The 20,597-nt window shown below is 37.4% G+C and overlaps 1 protein-coding gene across 12 annotated transcripts in view; it reads right to left on the reverse strand.

Moving 5' to 3' along the window:
- The window catches only part of COBLL1 (cordon-bleu WH2 repeat protein like 1), a 79,296-nt gene that overhangs the window by 9,357 nt on the left and 49,342 nt on the right, over positions 1-20,597 (reverse strand). For 10 of the 12 annotated variants that reach the window (XM_042040677.1, XM_042040680.1, XM_042040686.1 and 7 more), the window contains exons 4-10: positions 20,218-20,446; positions 18,537-18,575; positions 17,564-17,658; positions 17,198-17,437; positions 8,377-8,521; positions 7,366-7,434; positions 2,250-2,508 (exon numbers count right to left, since the gene is read on the reverse strand). In XM_042040677.1, the coding sequence (XP_041896611.1) occupies positions 2,250-2,508; positions 7,366-7,434; positions 8,377-8,521; positions 17,198-17,437; positions 17,564-17,658; positions 18,537-18,575; positions 20,218-20,446 (1,076 nt within the window). The remainder of the gene's footprint in view (positions 1-2,249; positions 2,509-7,365; positions 7,435-8,376; positions 8,522-17,197; positions 17,438-17,563; positions 17,659-18,536; positions 18,576-20,217; positions 20,447-20,597) is intronic. The other 2 variants (XM_042040676.1, XM_042040678.1) reach the window with 2 other exon arrangements.

The raw sequence follows: 20,597 nt of genomic DNA on the forward strand, positions 1-20,597 counted from the left end.
GTCTTCCCTTCTCTTTTCCCCCTCCTTTTGTTTACACGTGCAGTTTGAACAAGCCACTTTCCAATAACAACTCCATTCCAGTGAAGCCACAATGGTTTTTCACTTTATATAAAGTGTTCTGACACCCCCCCATCTAAAATGTGTCCCTGACTTTGTCCCTAGCATGATACACAGGAAGCTGCCATGAGACACTGTGTATGAACACACAAACTGAGCAGTACAGACTTCGCAAAATAGTCCCTTTCAAGAAATACCTTGAGAACAGAAAAGAAACACACACAACGTGTTACTTGCATGCTAAACATCTTGCAAATACATACAATATCTATTTCCCTCATTTCATGGGGCACAAGAGAACTGCAAAAATGCTGAATAAAAAAGTAATCATTTTGAGGGTGGGGGGCGATATTAAGTCCTTGGCTTCAGAAGGTAAATGAAAAAGGCAAAAATACTTAAAATTTCTTTATAGAAAGTTATTACAACTTCAAACTTTGTTCAAGATATTTTTATTTTATGTAGTTAGAAATACTGGCATTATGAAGATTCCAATTAATTTGCCACATCAAATGTATCCGTTTTCAGAATCAGTGCCTTGAGCTGACACATCTGCATTGAAGCATTTAAAATGATACATTTCTCAATAACCATCCATGCTCATGTTGCCTGTGTAGTCCCAAACATACTGTAAGTGTCCAATAAACCACCAAATGGTTTTGAGAGCATATGCTCTCAAAATTACTGTTGGAAGAAAGTTAGAGCTCAGTCCTGCACTCTGTACTCTTACTTAGCTCCACTCCTTTTAACACAGCTGAGGGACTGAGCTAAAACTATTAACAACAGTTTGAACTAGATTTTTAATAGGAATTTTAAAAAAAATCAAATCAAAACCCACCAAACCCAAAAGCCATAAAACACCACAGAGTATCATTATTGAAATTAGTGGTTTTGACTGGAATATTTTGCATATATCCCTGGTTTGATTAAAAAAGAAAACACTTCTCAAAGTAACTGGATCTTATATATAAGATTCAAATTACCTTGTTTTCCAGATATATGATGTCAGAGAAACACTACTCCTCATTTTGGAATCCCCATGATATTTGAGGAAGCAATTGCCAAACTCTAAAACCAGAATGCAGTACATTCTAGCTGACTCTCACCAGGATTATAAAACATGAAAGGTTACTACCAATTCACAGGGGAGAGGGGACAGAAACATCCCCTTGACAATCAGGCAAACTGGCCCAATAACACAGGCCTCATAATTTGCAAATTCAAGACAATTTATTAGATCCCCAAAGAGGAAAAACTGGGACAATATTTGCCAGGACAGAGTATCAAATATTTTTGCAAAGCCACATCTGACTTTGGACTGACAAAAACGTCCCTTCAAATACAAGTTAAACGTCTCTTTACTACCTTGAAAGTTCTTGGCTACTAGGGCAGTCACACGTTTTGGCTTCAGTACAATAATCGAAATAGTTCTTTCAATTTAATTTGGGAACAGTAGCCAGCTTAGTTGCCCCAGGGAACAGAGAAATAGTGAATTACATTAACACAATGGGACTTCTCTGGACAATCAACATTTATTTCAAGCAGGCACTAACTCATGTTGGAAACCTGCTGAGTCAGGTAGTTTAACAAACATGCTGAAGGGCAAAGGTACAGCATCACCAGAAGGGAAAAAGAGCGCTTAAGGAAACTAATGTGTTTATTCTTTAAAAAAAGCTGAATTAACTTGTTTTCCTGAGAGCAAATGGATTGAGACAGGTCAAGACCACACATAAGGAAAAGAAAAAATAAAAATTAAAGCCAAAACAAATATGCAAGCAATAAGAATCATGCCCAAAAAACCAGAAATGGCTGATGTATCCATTTTTCCCCATCTGTAAGAATAAATTTGTGTATTTTTATTTACCTAATCAAGCCAAATTTTTTGCAGCACGCTGCTCTAGTAAATACACTGGGCATTTTAGAGCTGGGTTCAGCTTTTCTGGGCTCCAGCTGTTTGAACAGTAAGGAAAGGGAAGATTAAACAGAATAGACTGCAGAACACTTCATTGTCATTTCTGCTGAAAAGCTCCATGAATTACTGTGCACAGAAGAGTGCTACAATGAAAGCTAAGCATATTAAAGCTCATTCCTCTCTCACAATTCTCTATTTTGTACAATGAAACAGCACTCTGCATTTTATTTGCCTCCCCCATTGTCTCCCTAATGCTCCTTTCTTTGTCACAAAACGTACTTACTTGCCATCTGTGCTCATATTTTCTTGTTTTTCTTCCTCGAAGCTTTGCGAGTTGTCTACGGAAACACTGCCAGGAACGGGAGCTGATGAAGCAGGATCGTTTTTGTCATTTTCCAGTGGTATCTCAGCAGAGCTGAAGGCTGCAGCAACCTCTCCTATCCTGGGAGAGGTATTGGTACTTTCACTTTCCTCTCCCTGTTGCACACTTATCTCTTCCCTTTCATCAATTCCTTCCAGGTTGTATTCTGAGCTCCTTACATCTACACTCCCAAAGGAAAGCAAAAAAAATTGAGAATACCCCCACACCCAACAAAACCCAAACCAAACCACAGCTCTCAATGCAGGTTGTAGATAAAAAGGGACTGCTGAAGGCAGCCTAAGTAGTTTGAAGAAGGAAAACTGACTTTTTTCATAGTTCAGGTAAATTAAAAAAAAAAATAAAAAGAGATCCATCCAGACTTCACAGCATTCTCTAGTTGTTTTCAATTCTCTCTTCTGACACAAGAATATGGTCATGACCATGCTACTGTCCACCTGGTTCTGTATCTGTACCTACTTTAAAACATTTTCCATGTTTAACCCAAGTACTGGATTAAGATTGTTAAATATATTTTGATCTATCTCATAACCCCTAATTTCATGGAGGCAGACAGTTTCTTTTACCCAGACTTCTTGTACTTCCATTAGCTTTCCAGTGGGTTTTAAAATGCACAGTTCCTCTATATCAGAGCAGGAATGTTAAAGAACTAAAGAGCGACCCAAATATCAATTTTGCCTGTGGCCTGAACAAGTTTCATCACTGTTAGCAAAAATTTCCCATAACCATCCTAAGTTTATTAAAGTGTCTTGTGCAGTGCCTCATGTTACAGTAGAAAAATAAAGTTCATAGAAAAGTGCTAATCCATAAAAATACTGACATTTGCAACCAGAGCATAGTTAAACTAAAAGGTTGGGTTGCTGGATTAGGACAAAGATAAATCAGTGTACTTGAAGTTGAACTAATAAATACACCTGACCAGGGTACTCCCATCAGATTTGGGTGCACTGATACCTATTAGGAACAAGCCTTGCACTTGGAAAATTAGGTTGCAGTCTTTCTAAGTAGTAGCAGTAAATTTCCAAGAGTAAAAGTCAACAAAGAAAGCAAAAGTAAGGAATACTGGAAAGTCACAGATCCCAGAGTAGAAAAAAAAAAAAAAAAAAAAAAAAAGACTAACTTTTTTTTAGCAGTTGGTATCCTACAATGCTTCCAGTACTTCTAGAGAAGTACACTGTTAGAGAAAAGTAATAAGAGAATGTATGTATTGGAGAAAGGCTCAGTACAGAACAGAAACTTTGATGTTTACCATTGAGATCATTTTAGTAATGGCAGTATCATTATGTGTGAGAAGTTAAATATATATGTCAAAATGCACAAACAAAGCATAACAAAATGTGAGCAAACATTAAACCGGTCAAGACTATCCCACAGCCCATAACTGGCTCTCAAGAACATTGCCTCCTTCACTGGTGAGACCTATTACACCACGGGCCTGAGCCATTACCAGCCACAGGAACAAAGCCAGATTTTTCAGTCTGAATACTGAATTATACAACAAAGAATAGCCAGGACTTCTGACAAGAAAAATGGAAGCATTCTGGAGCTGTTACGGTTTTATGCCCAGGCACTGCTGTCATTTCTCTGCTGCTTTTCCTCTGGAGAGGAGTGTAACAAAGGCTGAGTTATATCTCTACTCCTGGGATGGAAACTTAGCTTGGGTTGGTAGGAGACATTCCTGACATTCCTGCTACGTGAAAGTCTGTTCTTTGCTGTGCTAGAAACACTTCCAAGCATTGGGGTGGACTAACCAGACCTACAAATGGATAATACCAAACAAAAACAACCCTCACACTTCTTAAAAAAATGCTCTACCTCATTTGTCAGCATAAGATCAGCTTTGCTTGCTAGTGGGTTTTCATCTGTTACTGGGTCTCATTCCAGACCTGGGCCATCACTGCTGTAGCAGAATAAAGTCTGAATACTTTTGAAAACAACATTTAACAACCGTCCTTCACTTACATCATGCAGTTAACTCCCTAGGGGAGCAGGTCAGATTCTGATTTGTTTCCAAACCCTCAGTCTATAGCTTTTACGTGCAACATACTGCTAGGAAGAACTTACAGCAATACTGGCTATATACTGTTGCCTTACTGCTTATACACCCTATCTGTAGTTCCATATGTAACATAAATTGCATTTCTACCTGCATATAATTTATTCTCTCAGAACTTTAGTCACTGGGTTTTAAGTAGCCCTAAATCAACATTGTTAGAATCTACAGTGTGCCACTGTGAAGATAGATATATATAAATAGATATAGATATATATACACACACCTGACGACTGACATACCAACTGCGACTCTCCTTTCAGCAGTAAGAATACCCTTTGCCCAGCAGAGAACAGGCTGGTGCTGCTCTGTGAGCTCTTATGCTCATAAGCACCAGAGCCAAAAAGCCTGACTACATCATGCAAATCTGCTCCTGACTCTACAGCCCTTAACAAGGTGCTTAAGAAATACTGTAACCAATAGGATTATATAGATTTGTTTGATGGGAAGTTTTTTAAACATCTCTAATTTCAAAATTTGTTTTGAACACTGTTTTACCCTCTTCCCTAGAAAAATAAAGACTAAGCATTAATTAAATTTTGGGAAGGTGAACAAAAATCATAATTGATAAAGTGAATTGCTGCTTATGATCCTAAATGTTCACATTAATTCTTTGTCAATGCTTATTCTAGTAGATGTGTGCCTTCAAACTACTTTTGTCAAAGTAAGACTGTTTTTACACCATGGGAAAACTGTCATTTCACAAGAGAAATGCTGCCTATTCCATACTATAAAGCTCCACTCAATGTGTATGTGTCTAAGTAGAGCATAGTTAACAGACACCAAATTGAATACTTGCAGTGGTTCATTCTAGGGCAAAAGGTAATGCTGTACTTGCAGCTTAGGTTATTTTGCTCATTTGCTGAAGTAGCACTGCATAACAGAACTACTATGGAATGCCAGTCATAGCTGGACAAAAACTCAAAATGCTTCCCAGATGCCCAACAATCAAAGCAGTATTAAACCAAATGGACGGAACTCTGGGGGTTTTGTAGAGTTAAAATTATGTCCCACTTTGCAATTAAAGATATACTGAACTATTCCATCCATTTAAAACAGTTGCCAAATGTGGTAATTTTCAGACTAGGAATAGGACAAGTGTACTGCATCTGATTTTGCTGCAGGTTAATACTGGTTCTCACAGCACGACAGGCTTTGCTGAAAGGACCCTTTATACACAGGCCTCATGACAGTTTCAGAGATGCCACCAGAGAGCAGCAGTATCCCATGAGGAAAAAAAAAGAGGCAATGAAGCTGTGCTATGTGACTTGTATGTACATTTTAAAAAACTGCACTACATCAAGTCTTCAGCAAAGGACACTGCATGAAGACACGAGAACTAGAGATTGAAGATTGTCACTAACTGAAGAGGTAAATCCAAGGACTCAATATAGACTGCCCTAAGCCCAGTGAAGGTGATTACTTTTCTCTATTTCTTTCCATTACAGCTTAAATTAAAGTATTTAATTACAGAACTCAAATGCCTCAATCAGAAGTTTCTAAATCTATCGAAAAACAAACAAGCCATTTCTTTGAAGTTCAGGGCTGTTTACCTACACAGCACTTGGACGTTACAGTGATGGGAAAGGCACAAATTATAGCACAGATCAACAACTTTAAGATAAAAACAAGTACAAGAAAACAAGAAAAACTTGATTTAAAATCCCAGTATGATAACCTCGCTCATCTTAGACCCATTGCATGTAGATAAGACAGTTTTCAACACACAAAATTCAGTACTAAAAAACAAGCCACTCACTCAGAACTGATTATTCTCTTTCATCTGCTACAACAGCTAGGACAAGGAAAGGTTACAGCTTTGTTAGATCTTCAACCTTGGACTCCACAGTACAGGTTCATACTCCCGTTTATTACATTATGTATTGCTTCTACTTAATGTCTTTTCCAATAATTTACATAAATTGCCCTAAACACAAACCAAGCCCAAGTTTACTGATTACTGATTTTTTATTTTTCCCCCTTTGCCAGCGACCTACCATCCTAGCAGATGACTTTTTCAACTCTTGTGGTACATTTGTGTTTTACCACTCCAACCAATTTGACTGGCATCCTGAATAAAACAGCCGGAAAACTACTTAAAAATTCCTGTCAACTAGCACAGTAACTGAGTGTTTAGCCTCATATAATGACAGTGGCACTCCACAGGCTTAGCATTTATATACTTCATTCTTATGAAATGCATTGAAGAGTTATTTTTTCAGATTGCACTGGCACTGATTATTCTAAAAGCTTTTGCAAATTTTAGAAGACTTCTAGATGTTGTATCTTGTAACTGAACCCTACAGTCTGGTGCTTACAAACAACAGTACTTAACAGTACAAACTGCATAAATCAAAAAAAGGATTATGTTCAGCAGCTAAATAATTGTATTTTAAACAGCTATACTTTTATGTATCACATTTTTCCCATAACACCCAACAAATAATTTAATATATAAACAACTATTTATGCATTCAGTTTAGATTTACAACTTATGTTTTCAAGGCTGTTCAGATGCCATCCAAAAGGCAGGCACAGATTTGCTCCTGCCCCTATGTTATGCAGGTCAAGGGCAGCACAAGGCAGGGTTCTAAAAACAACACTGGGCTTTAGCTTTTGAAAAGCTTGTTATGAGGTACAAAAAAAAAAAAATCACAGAAATTCTGGATAGTTCTTCTCTATAACTTGTGAGGAAAGAGGGAAAACCGGGATAATGTTTAGTTTATTGAATGTAAAGCACAGATACCAACACAAAATATATTGTATTTGTTTTTTGTAGACATTAAGGGTAAAATATCTTTATTTTAGAATGGCATATTTTTACTTCAAAGGAAAACTTAATTGATCTGAAGCATTAAAATTAATTCTATACTTATGACACATCTATAGTATAGTAATTTATTGCTATGAATTACCATAGCTTGCTACGAAGTAGATTTTATCAATACTTTTGTAAAAAGAACCAACCTGTTTCAGGCTGCATTTCAGTGGCTCTTCCTTCCACTTTAGTGGAGGCTGATTCTGTCGACTCTGTTACTGCAAAAAGTGAAGCAACAACCTTACCACCTCTCAATTTTTGCACCAACAAAAGTTCTAGATAAAATGTTAGATTGTGGTCATACAGACTAGTGATTTCTTCAAGAAACTCCTCTGAAGCAACTAGTGCTCACTGTCACATTTTCCAGATATTTTAATCTCAACTCTTAGGCATTTTTGAACCAGAAAACTGAATTTTTGATCAAACAGAAGAATTACAAAAAAACAATATTGAACTTTCTCCCAGATTCTTCTAGCAAGTCCATTTGCTATTATACTCTCTCTGATCCAGAGAAGCTAATCTTTTCTCCCCACCCTAAGCAGTCCACCTGAGTAACATAAACACAATTCTATACCTAACCTAGCTATAATTAATTTGGTATTGTGCTTTCTGATCTGCATGTTCTAAATACCTCTTTTTCTCACACTTGAGGGAAAATAACAGAAGATTGGTGAGGAGGATTGTAAACACGTTCAAGTGACTTGCAGTAGGGGTGCAAAATCCCACATATACGATATTAATTGCTGTTTAATCTTGTGTGTTTGACAAGTGGAACACCTGTGTTCAGATAACACAGGCCTGTGATAGACTTACAAGGCATCTTATGGAACATGCTGGAGATTCCTGCCCTGCTGTGGGAAAGATCAAAGCACTGTGGTAAATACATCTGGGTGAATCCCTGACATAGAGGGAAGGGAGCAGGTTTGGCAATCCTCTGGCATTGACCGAGCTCTTCGGTGTCTGTGTTCCCACTTGGGTGCCTCTGCTTGGGTGCTGCTTCGAGGCTTCCCCAGTTGGTGAGGTAACAAAAATAAATGTACTTTGCATCTGCAGTTTTGCGGTTGCTCACTTGAGATTCTTATCTCATAAGGTGGCTTACTTTAATGTTTAGCCAGCTATACTTTCAGTTGCCTTCCAATTAAACAGCATAAAAAGATTACCAGGCTCATTACTGCTTTCACTTTGATCTTCTGGTGCTTTAGAGGGTGGTGAGGGTGCCTTGCGCTTCATCCTGCGCAGAGAGGAGTTCACGGAAGCAGTGTCACTGAGTGGCAGGGAACCTTTCCGTACTAATCCCAGAGGGGCCTGCCAAGGGAGACAGGGCAGGAAGATTATCAGCAATCAGTAAAAAACAGCAAAATAGCTCTAGTAAATATTCTCCAAAAGTATTTGTAATATACATTTGGGAAAGAGAGAATGTATTACCAAACATATTGTGGTTTTCATCTTAATTCCTCCAAGGAGTTGTTTTTAAAAAAAAATATTTTCTCAAGTAATTGAATATATTCACAGAGGTGCAACATAGAGCAGTAAAAGAAAATCAGTTGCTACATATAGTGCAGAAGAAATCTGAATTCTTTTACACCCAAAGGCTATTCTACAAACCCAAAACAATTCTTTTCTAAAAGTAGCTAAACTCATTGTGGAAAGAAGTTTCAACTACACCCCACTGCAATGACATAACATGATGTTTCCTTCTCCATTCCTTCAACAGCAATCCTAATTGGCCTGTATACATAATTATTATGAATTTCTTTCCCTCCTTGAAATACCTGAACTTTCACAGAAATTTTTGGAATGCCTGATTTCAATACTTATCAAGTACAACTGTCTTATTACAATATTTAACAAAGTTAAATTTTAGTAAGTTGTGAAAAAAAAATTATAGTACCTACTGATGTTACAGCATAGTAAGGTCTTCATTATTATAGTAAAAGTAGAAAGTCTTACTTCACAAATAATCAAAACAATTAAAAAATGGATAAAGGGTACCTGTTGAAGACCTCGTATTTTTATGATATAGCAGTCCAATTGCATTTTAAGTTGTTTTAGAAACACATTGTCTGTCTCAGAAAGACAGTAGTAGTAAATTTGCTCGCCATTCTTAACTATGGCTTGCCTTATTGTCTTGGGGTGACCTTATGATGTGTATCCCATATCGCTGCCTATGCCCAGAAATTAATTCCTGTGCCTTTCTATGCCTCTAAACTGAGCCTGAGAGGGGGAAGGAAAAACCTGAGCAAAACTTTTGCAAAGCAGTTTGCAGCTTGCTCAAGGTCACACACAGATAGCAATGGGTTTTCCCCACTGCAGCAGGGGAGGGAGGAAGCACCCGGCTTGCTGCGCCCAGAACAGGTTTTTTGGCCAGTGGTTCAGCTGCTCTGTTCTCCGGAGAGAGACTGAGAGTTGAATTTTTCCTTCCCTGGAATTTCGGATTTTCTCCCTTTTCTACTGGACTGCTTGATTGCTGTAACATCAGAGCACATCAGGAGGACTTTCCACCGGGCACAGAGGGCCTGGCCCTGGGCCAAGCCCCAGCTCCGAGGAGACCAAAGGGAGGACTCCAACACTTTCCCAGGTTTTTCCTCCACAGCAAAAGATTTTACCATTTAACATTATTTTCCTTTCCCATGTGTTTGTTAAATAAATAGTTTTATCTTATTCACTTTCCTTCGAGGAAAATTTATTTTTTCCTGAACCTGGTGGGGGAGGGGTGGTTGTGCCTTCTCTCAGAGGATATATTTCTAAATTTGGCCAAACTGGTACACTTATGCTGAAGAAAACTATATCCACATCTACTAGAATGACAATGGTCAGGATCCCAGCAATAAAGGAATGCATTTTGGAACTAGACACAGCTGCCTGTTTCTGATTCCTATCACTTGTCTTCTCAACAATATAATAAAATCTTACAGTGACATTCATTTCTGGCTAGAAGGATCCACACAACAGCTGGGTGTGGGGTCATCTTCAGAGAACTTCTCTGTGCTTCAGTTAACCAGCCCACTTCACAAAGCACAATATCAAGGAACATAGAAGGCATATAAAGACACCTGCATATTCTTGTTTCACTGGCAATCCTTTCAAAAACATCAGACAATAGAATTGTTGACCGTGTCAATTTCCACGGAAAAAGATGCTTATCATTTAGAAAGCTATCACTGAACAAATATCCAAACATTCCACAGTAAGTGGGATATCAAAGACCAAAAGCCAGAGTATTTGGTTGTACACAATCAAATCTATAAAGGAAATTACAACAGAAAAGACACTGGCACAAGGTGTCTGGCAGGCAGTGTTTGGCAGCTCCTGTGAGATTCCAGTACAATACCTGAATGAATGAACAGGTCTATGAATGAAAAACTATCCTCTGGGGCACCCTGGGCACCCTCAGTCATCTGCTTTGTCCGACCCTGGTATCAGGTATAACAGATCCACAGATACTGCACTGTAAGGAGCACCACTGTCCAAAAATGTTCACACAATTCTACCCATCACTCTAATGCCAAAGCAGGCAACTCAAACCTTTTACAGAAAAGCAAGAGTCAGGTTTGAAGAGAGAAAACACAAAACACAGGGTGAAATATTCTTTTAAGAACACCAGAGGATAGGAACACATCACTCCTAATTAAAAACACTTGCATGCTTGAGTAGTTTTTAAATAAGTCAGTTTCCAGAATAAAATGTCACATAACAAAAACCACTTTACACTTGTATAATTTCTTATTCATAGTTCCAAAATAGTTCTTAAAAAGTAAAAATAATTAATAGTATTCAGCCTTTGAATTTATTCAGGAGGGGATATCGAATACAATATTATTTCCCCAAATGACAGGTTTTTTTGTTGCTGAAGTATTTCCTCCTTGCAGTTGGGCAGTGGTGTTTGTCTCCTCTCTGGCAGCTGTGCTCAGGCTCTGCACAAAGCCACATTTCCCTGCCCCAAGGTCTGCACCTCTCCAGCTCCACAAAGGCTCCCTCAGTGACTCGGCTGGCACCGCGCTCTGCGCACACTCGCTCAGCTGAACAGATGTCACCAGAGTTCCCTTCTGCACTCAACAAGTGTGTGTGTAGGGGGGGAATTATGTTCTCAGCATAAGAGCACAAATGCTACTAGATTTTTATAAGCCTTTCTACTGCCCTTTGCATCCAAAGAAACAAACAATTTGCAAAGAGAGATTTCAAGAAAGTACTAAATGTTCCAGTTAAGGTTCAAGTGTTGAACAGATTTTCTCAGGAATTATTCAACATATGAATATTAAGAGCTTTCAAATCCTAACAAAGGCTGTAATGTGAAAATAGTACTTTACACAGATGGAAAAAAATTAAAATAATGTTATTAAGACATATCTGACAAAGCTTTGGAATATACATCTGGGTGTTCATGTGTCATACCAACTGCCTATGATAACACCAGTGCTTTTTCAGTTATATTTACATCAAAATTCTTGTTAGGATCACTAAAGTAGTTAACGGTGTTTATGCAGAAACACCAGTGAACTCTGTCATAACTTTTACAACATAAGCAGGAGTTCTAGCTTTAACACCATACACCCTCTTCATCCTGCAACAAGCAAGGGTGGATATGAAAACTTTTTAGTCTCAAATTTGACACCAAATCCCACCCAAAGGAAACACTGGTAGATGCCAGTGCTTCCCAAGTTCCAGCCTCTGTATGCAGTGGCAGACATAGTGCCTTGCCCTTTTTATCACTTCAAAAAGCAAATAAAGGTAATTAAGGCACAGTAGTTTTGCAGCTACAATGGAAACAAAAATTCAAAAGCATTTGGGAAAGAATAAAGTGGTAGTGGAGCATTTCAGTGTACTGGAAAGTCTACCCCATACCAAAGGTCACTAGACAGACATTTTCGTATCACTACATCCTACCTCTTTTGCTCCATACATATCTAAGTTTAAGAGAGGTATACAGGTGACTGTGTCATGTGGGGATAGAAAAGCACATTGCTAGTCACATTGCTAATATTTCTATCTTCCCTTTGTGTATGCAGGCAAATGTATGTCCAACAGAAAAAAATATGTATTTGCTCCTACAATGACTCATGCATTCGATTTCTATTACATGACTTAAGCCTCCCAAAATACTTAAACTTATCCTAAGTACTACAAAGTAAGTAATGTACCTCTGATCTGTTGGAAAGGAAAGACATACAGAATGTATTTGGAGAAACTCAGCTGGTGATATTCTGTCCAAACAACCGATATGACTACTTTTTCCTAGGATTTATCTTGCTGGTACAGAAGAAAATACAATAAAGGAGTAAAGTTATGCATTTGATATACTGAAAAGTAAATGCAGGCAAAATTCACCACCAATTCTGAAACATCTCAGAATAATATGAGATTATCTTCACGCAAATTTCAGGTAGTCCTGAGCACTCTCTTCTCCCAGGTAACCCTGACTCTACCCAAAACCTCCCTGCTATCCATAGTGCTCAAAGCATCATTGTCCAACTTCTCCTTTAAAGGGCTGACCATCAAGTTGCAGGCAAGAAAGCTTCCGGTATAATTTCTTCAGCACGGAACTCACCCCTCACAGAAATCCTAATTAAGCTGTCCTGTGACAGTGACTAAAAAATCTTTTCAGAATACTTTATGATTTAGTTGCTTCCCACCCTTCCCCCAGTCTCCCATCTTCTTCTTCCCTTTCTTTTTTAAGAGGTAGCCTGGAGATTTAGATTTCTTTAGGAGTTAGGGTTGTGTAAATAATGGCAATTTGTATTTCTATAGTTGAGAAGATCCATCCATTATTTTAAACTGTAAATGTTTTGACTAAAAATCTGCACTTAATTTTTTCTACCCAAGCATAGTTTATGCATGCTCCTATACAATACCTGTAAATAGTGTAAGGAGAGAAACATTGATGGGATAAAATGCAGATGTATCAGTCTAGCTTTTATAAATAAAGGAGTAGAAAGAAAATCAGCCACAGCATTTTGGGCATAATCAAATGCTTTTCTTTTAAAGAAGTGCTATTACTAGAAAATTGCAACCACTTTTATGAAAACTGTGAAGATACCCACACTAAATTATACAACAACACTTTGCAAAAACCCTTGAGAGTCCTCTCTACTTGCAAGTGTATTTAAACTTGCTAGTTCTAAACATACTTCTGGCAAGAGTCATCTTGCCCAGAATTAGAACTGACAAATAAGTGAGGGATTTCAATATTAGAGATTAACATGCTCAATTCCCACCTGATTTAACATAGAAATTTCCTGGACAAGCATTAACCATTTAAGCTTACTAGGCATCTTCCAAGTCTCATATAGAGGAATAAGCAAGTCATGCTGTGTAATAACTTGCAAAAGGTACCCTGACATGCACTGTACTATTTTCTCCCCTAAAAATAGCATTGTGTCCATAAAAACTAATTCTATAATCACCTTGAAATGGAGGCAAAAAAAATTCCAATCCTCATATCAGAATGTAACTACTCAAAGAAAAAGCAGTTTCTGTAACTGAAAAGTAGCAGAGAAGCTGTAGGAAGTAAACATTAAAACCCTTTTTCATGCTGTGAGAAACTGGACTACAATATGTTGAGAATTTGAAGAAAGACAACAGTGAGAACTCTGTTCCCTTAAAGTTGGCTCATTCCACTGTTGTCTGATGTTACTACTTTGACACGTTTCTCAAAACCAGGCAGACAGTTTATCCACGCAAAACTGACACTTCACTTTGTCTTCCTTGCGGATGTTACGGAAGAGATTTGCCTGTAATAGGGCCCATGCAGAAGGTCATCCTGGTCCATAGAAGAAATTAAGTATGTATCCAGTCTGCCAACTTAGGCATTCTTAAGAGCAGTATGATTTGCAATGAAATGCTTGCTGTAAGGCAAAAAGTGATAAAAAGTAACCCTTAAGAAAAAAAAGTATATCTTCATGTTTGTAAATTAACTTAATTGGACACTGAAGTTACAGTGAAATTCCCACACATACTTAATAGCCCAGAGAACACACCAATCAGCCTGGTGAGCAGCCTGAGAGAGACTAAGTCCTACAAGCAGGACACACATTTCAACAGCAGAGAATATGATAGACCAAATTGTTATATTGTTTACAATGAAATAATTGTGATCTAGTGTAACCATTGTACTGGCCTCCTTACTGAGAGCTGACCTGGATTAAGCGAGACTTTTTGAGATCATTTGGTGCAACTTTCTGTTAAAAACAAGTTCTTACACTTTATTATTGGTTATTGCAAGAGCCTGTCAAGGAACATCTCAAACATTTCCAGCAAAGAAGCTTCTACCACTTCGCATGAGTGACCTATTCCAATAGTCAGTTGGAACATTCCAACAGTGCTGAGTTTTGTTCTTCAGTCCGAATGGAATTTCCTCTGGAGAAGCTAATGCCCATTGGTTCTCATCCTGTCCCCATGCACCCTTGTGAAGAATATACCTCTGATTTCCCTTTAACACCATCCAGGTATCAGAAGAACATGATTAGATACTATCCGAGCCTTCTTTCCACTAAAACATTTATTTTCTCCAAACCTTTAAACACCATGGTGGCCTGCTTTCAGTCTCTGTCTTGAACTGCAGGAAACAAATCTGGACACAGCAGTGCAGGTGTAGCATAAAATTATTGGGTACACTGGATTCAAGGTGGATGACATGACCAGACCCCAGCCCATACTGATGCTTGGGATTACTTTGCACAGAGAATTTCACATGGTTCTTTTTAAAATCTCATTGAACCTGTCACTGCCTCCCTGAGTGGTGGCTGGAGTACCTGCCTCTCTGCCCATTTTGGTGCCGAAGTTTGTTGAAGGTGGATTCAGTTCCATGATGTAGATTGTTTATAAAGATATTTAACAGTAGTGGCCATACTACCAACTTCTCAGGAACTCCACATTACAACCAGTCTGACTTGCAGCCATTACCCCCACTGTTTGAACTGCAGCCACTTTTCATCCTATCTTGGGTTTTGTCTGTCTGGTTTGTATCATACTTAAAAAAAAAAAAAAAATTGATGTAGACTGTGATTAACACCTTGCTAAAATAAAAGGCAGATGACCTCATCCTTTATCCTTGGATTTCTGCTTACCACTAATTCACAAATTTCTTGCTCTTGACATCTTCTGCCACTTGGAGCACCAGGCTCGCTTTCGCAATCCTAAGAGCAGCTCTGCATGTCCAAGAAGTATCTCTGTATTTCTTTCTGAGAATTGTTCTTCCCCCTTTTATTTCTGCACTTGAGTTCTCTCAGCAGCACATTTAAATGAGACTGTTTAAAAATACTTAACTGTTTGTTTTTATGTCTACACCTATTCCCACTCAGGAGAATGGACCACTCTTGTGCTGCAGGAAGGCTGTCTCTTAAAATGTTGCAGTACTTATCCAATCAGCAACTTGATTCTCCAAGGAAGTCTCTCACAGGATCCTTATTAGTAGTTCCCTGATCAAGTTGAGCCATATGTACTATGTGAAATTCATTCACTAGATGATATTTATTGAAGGTAGATACCAAAAGACAAAATATTTTACTTGAATTAATAAAATTCAAAGGGAAGAGTAAATATTTGCCCACATTTAAGTCCCAAGTGCTGCATTTTCTGATAAATCACTGTGCAATCGAATCCCACTGAGATAGAAGTCACCTTAAAAATGTGTGCCAAAGGCCTCTAAGTTTTAAGTGAGTTGCACACAGTAGTACAAAATAGAAAATACACACAAAAATATACCTTCAGCTGGATGTCCTCTCTTTGAGAGCTATTCAACTTCAGTCAGATCACTTTAGCTCAGTAAGAAATTCAGTAAATAATAATAAATAATAAATCTAAGCAATTGTTTGAGTGACAGCCGAGCAGTCATACATTACTTTTAGATGTAATAGGGTATTAATCATTTAAAGCATGTTGACATTAATAAGCTATTTTTAAAAAAATTGAATTCAATTAAAAGAGAAACATGGTGAAGTAAAAAAAAAAATTATTATTTTCTTACTCTCCCCAAAGGTTCCTTTTACTAAAATTCAGAAAGAAACCTTTGTCTTCTTCAAATGATAAAGCTTTTCAGCAGGACACAATACACAAAGACACAACTTCTGGTAAACAGTGCTCTCTTGTGGTTCTGTGCATCAGTGAGAGACTAAATCATTGTATAAAGATAAAGGTAGTCACAGTCTGAAATTTCTTGTCTCCAAGTCTAATTCAAAATGAATCCCTCGGACTTGTATATCATTTAGTTCTGCATTTAATTTTTCTAGCATGTCAATAACTTCATATCTAAAGACCACCTTTAGATACTGTATTCAAAGCAATGTATGAAAAAAAATTAAAAATTAAATATAACAAAAATTTTAACTTTGATCTTTAACTGGAATTCACAATTGACAATATGTCCAATACCAGGATAGCAGCTAATGAGTCAATTCTCACAAATTCTATTGGCAGAATTTTTGCATGTCATGGGATATGTATAGGTTACTCAGATAGGTAGCCCACATCTCGTAGCTTCAATAAAATACAGCCCAATTTTTAAAATAAAAACCTTACTTTAACTTGCTAGGAACACAACAATGTTCAGACTGCTCCCCATGTCCACTTTTTTCTACAATATAGTGTAAAGAACAAACTACTCATTATCCTATGTAACTAAACCATTCAAAATTAACAGGAATATCCCAACCCCAGGTACTACTTATAATAAAGCGAGACCACATTCTCATATTTAAATATATAAAGTATTCATCCAAAAGAACAAAAAGGTGCTTACAAGATCAATTTATATAAGAAGTTGGTTTTACCTTTTCAAAATACAGCAAGTACTTCAGTTATAAAGTTTAAAAGGAATGCATCATTCAATTTCCATAATTATTTTCTAGCTAAAATTTTTTGAAGCACTTACTTCACTTTTATTTATTAATTTATTTATTAATTCAAGCCTCATCATATATTAACAACAGGGTTATCAGAGTTACTATGTCTGTACTTATTAAGAGAAGTGAAGCAAATGTAACTAACCTGTTCATTCCTATCAAAGCTGTTGGATTTCACCATATCAGATGCAGGTCTGACTTGGCCTCGTGCGAGTTCCTGGGGAGCACTCTGAGAGTTCGGCATGGGTGGCAAAGGAGCTCTGCGTTTCTTCGGCATTTCAGCGGGCAGAGTGTTTGAGTCATACTGCTTGCTGACAGTGTTAGATCTCGTGATGAATGCTGGCCTTGGCTTGCTCATCAGTGGAGTTGCTGGGGCACTGGCAGCCTTGGGGTGTGGGAAATAAAAAAAAAATCCAAGTTGCATGCATTTTCTGGAAAACTATCAACAGTACTGACTGCCCAACTGGAATATGTTTTCTAGAAGTTTCTCTTATACAAAGCTACACCTTACTTGTTCTCTTTTCTTCTTGTTTCGTTGAAAAAAGCTGAAGAATCCTTTATTTTCTTTCTCCTTCAGAACATCCATGTTTTCAGATTGGTAGGAGCCTAAAATAGAAAACAATAGTCCTAGATGTTATTTCATGCAGAGATTATTTCTCTTGCATTCTTACTATTTCACTGTGTCATAAACCTCCTGCAATGGTACACAAAACACATCATAAATCACCTAAATTAAATTTTTTCTACATGTTGCAAAGTGAACAGTTTGCCTACCATCCATGTTCTTCCTCTCCTTCTCAGAACTCAGGACAAATGAGATTCAGCTGCTCTTAATAGCCCCAGCACTTTGTCCAGCCCACCCCACTTGTCATATGTTATGGTTCATATCACAAACATAGTAAAAGGCAAAAAGAGCACTACACTTTTCAGCTCTCCATTCCTACCAGCTTCAATTTATGGTAAAGTGTGAAGTGGGACAAGCCAGGCTCCAGCCTGCACATGGTGTAAACTACAGAGAAAGATCACCCAAACACTCAATCAGTGCACACATAATTGCATGGCAGTCATAGTAAATACATTCAGATCCATTCTTGTTATCTTGCAGAATTTATCCTCCTTAAGTTGCTGTATTCATGCTGAGGAATTGTTAAGTGTAATGACTGACTTTTTAAAAATTTTATTAGAATGAACTTTTTTGAAGAAATCCCGTTGAATGCAGATGTAATGAGCAACAAATCAGCAGGTCTGGTACAAGTATCAATATAAACATGATCCTAAATTTAATAAATTGAGCTAGGGTAAAACTATTCAAAAATACTTTCTATGTAACTGGGTATATTCAATTCTGCACTATTATTTGCAATATGCATTTAAGATAGGACAGAGATATTACTCATGTCACAGTTAAGCAAATGTTATAGCAGGAGCAGGTGCTAATGTCCCTTAAGTGCTACAGTTTCACCGCCTATTTCAGTAAATCGTACCTTGAAAAGATGGTAAATTTAAATCAACTGGTGATGCAGCTACAGAAAGACAAAAAGAAAGACAGAAAGTATGAATCTGAATCAAAGACGCAGTAACAACTTACAAACACAAAAAGCCAAGCTGGATCTTCAACATTAGGGAAAAATTAACTGGGTACTTTGCAGAAGTAAAAGGATGTGTATCTTTACTGCCTAATACTTAAGTCATTCAAGAACTTGAGCCTGAAGACATGCAACAGAGGCTGCAACTGTGTACATAAGGAGGGAGGCTCCACTTTCTGAAGCAAAGAGAAAAATCAGTATGTAGAATAGTTTGCTCTGGTTTGGATGGTCAGGCAGTCCAAACTTGGAAAATGAACAGGAATGTATAATTAAGATACAATGTTAATAAAATAAAATTTGAATTTAAATTCTATTAAGTAAAAGATACTTCTCACCATTTACTTTCATAAAGATAATGGAAAATTCAGAGCTTTGAACCTGCCTGCAAAATTGAAATGCTGAACTACTTCTTATTAAGAGAACTGAAGAATATCTAAATTTCCTAGCAGGGCACTGCTGTGTAGAAAGGCCATATGCCTTTGTATGCCCTCCTAAGGATTTTTGGCTGTTGATTCAAGTGAAACACACAGTATATTGTGCAAAAAGCAGCTTTGCCAGTCTGTAGATGAAAGCAGTAAATAACCAGACAACAAACCAAATAATGCACTTGGGGCCCATGTAGTCAAAGTAACATGTTTAGGCAAGTTAAAATATGTTTGTTTCCAGTGTGGAAGAGAAAGGTATTTCATTTTTGATTTCTCGATGGAAAAAGGACATACTGTCCAAATCTGTCATTCTGACCCTTAGCAAGTAAACTAAGAGAACTCTTGAAACTGTAACCACCAAACAGTAAGGTTACCATATTTAGGTAGAAAGAGGGGCAAAGACAAAAAAAAAGCCCCACAAGTTTTAGAGCAGAAATAAAATCAAGCAAATAAAACAGTGGTCAAAACCAGGAGTGAGTCAATCAATATTACTGCTTTCTACACTGAGGTAAAATTTTCTGCAAGAAATGTCTGAAATGGAACAAATCACACCATACAAAATTTTTAATTACGGTATAGTAAACCTGTCACTGGCCCAGATGAATTTAAAATCCGGCCTAGGAATGTCTGTACAAATATGAGAAAGTTAATACATTATATCCCTGTTGGATCGCAATTAAAAAGAATCATTATTCCTTCACAATCTATAAAACTAGCAAGCAGCCTTCAGAAATATACATCAAGACCATCAGAATATTCTAATACCTTAAATACAAAACTAACTTTCTCTAACATATCTGTTCTTTTCAGGTCATCATGATGATGTGCAGGAGCTAAAGGAAATAGGGTGTTGTTGGATTTTTGGGGAGGGTGTGAGCAAAGGAAAAAAAGGCTTTACATTTAAGTGAGGATTTGTACTCAGCAACCTCTGCTGGTAGCGAACACTTGGTTAGAAAATAAAACTTTTATACAGCACTTCTGAAAACAAAAGTCCAGGTACACATGAGTCAGTTCCAGTTTTGTGAAAGACTAATGAAATACATACTAAATTTCTAGAAAATAATTTCCTAAGTAAAAAACCCAACATGTATACATTATTAAAATACGCATTATTAAAAATGTTATATAGCAGCAATTTACAGAAGTTATCTTACCTTGACTGACATCCATGGCATACAGTTCTCTTAGTCCGAGGTCATTAAGAGATTTTGTCATATCAAGGGGTTCTTGAGACTGGTAACTCTTCAGTAGTAGAGTGTGTGAAGGATCAAACTCACATTTGCTACTGATAATTGGTATGAGCTCTTGAAGGGGTGAATGTGGACTAACTCTTACTACTGTCTTCTGTGTCTTCTTGTAGTTTATCACTACCCTTACTGTTTGCTAAAGAGAAGAAAATTCCAATAAATAATGGCACAAATTCTGAAAGAACTGCCATTTTTACAGCAGCCTCACAGTAATCACAGGAATTTCACTTATGGCCAACTTCACCAGTGATGCAGGTTCAGAAACATTACATAAGATTCAGAAACAT

The sequence above is a fragment of the Corvus kubaryi genome, unplaced genomic scaffold (assembly GCF_017639235.1).
Source record: "Corvus kubaryi isolate FWS band 111438036 unplaced genomic scaffold, C.kubaryi_AGA036_p1.0 37396, whole genome shotgun sequence".
In the NCBI taxonomy this organism is placed as follows: Eukaryota; Metazoa; Chordata; class Aves; order Passeriformes; family Corvidae; genus Corvus; species Corvus kubaryi.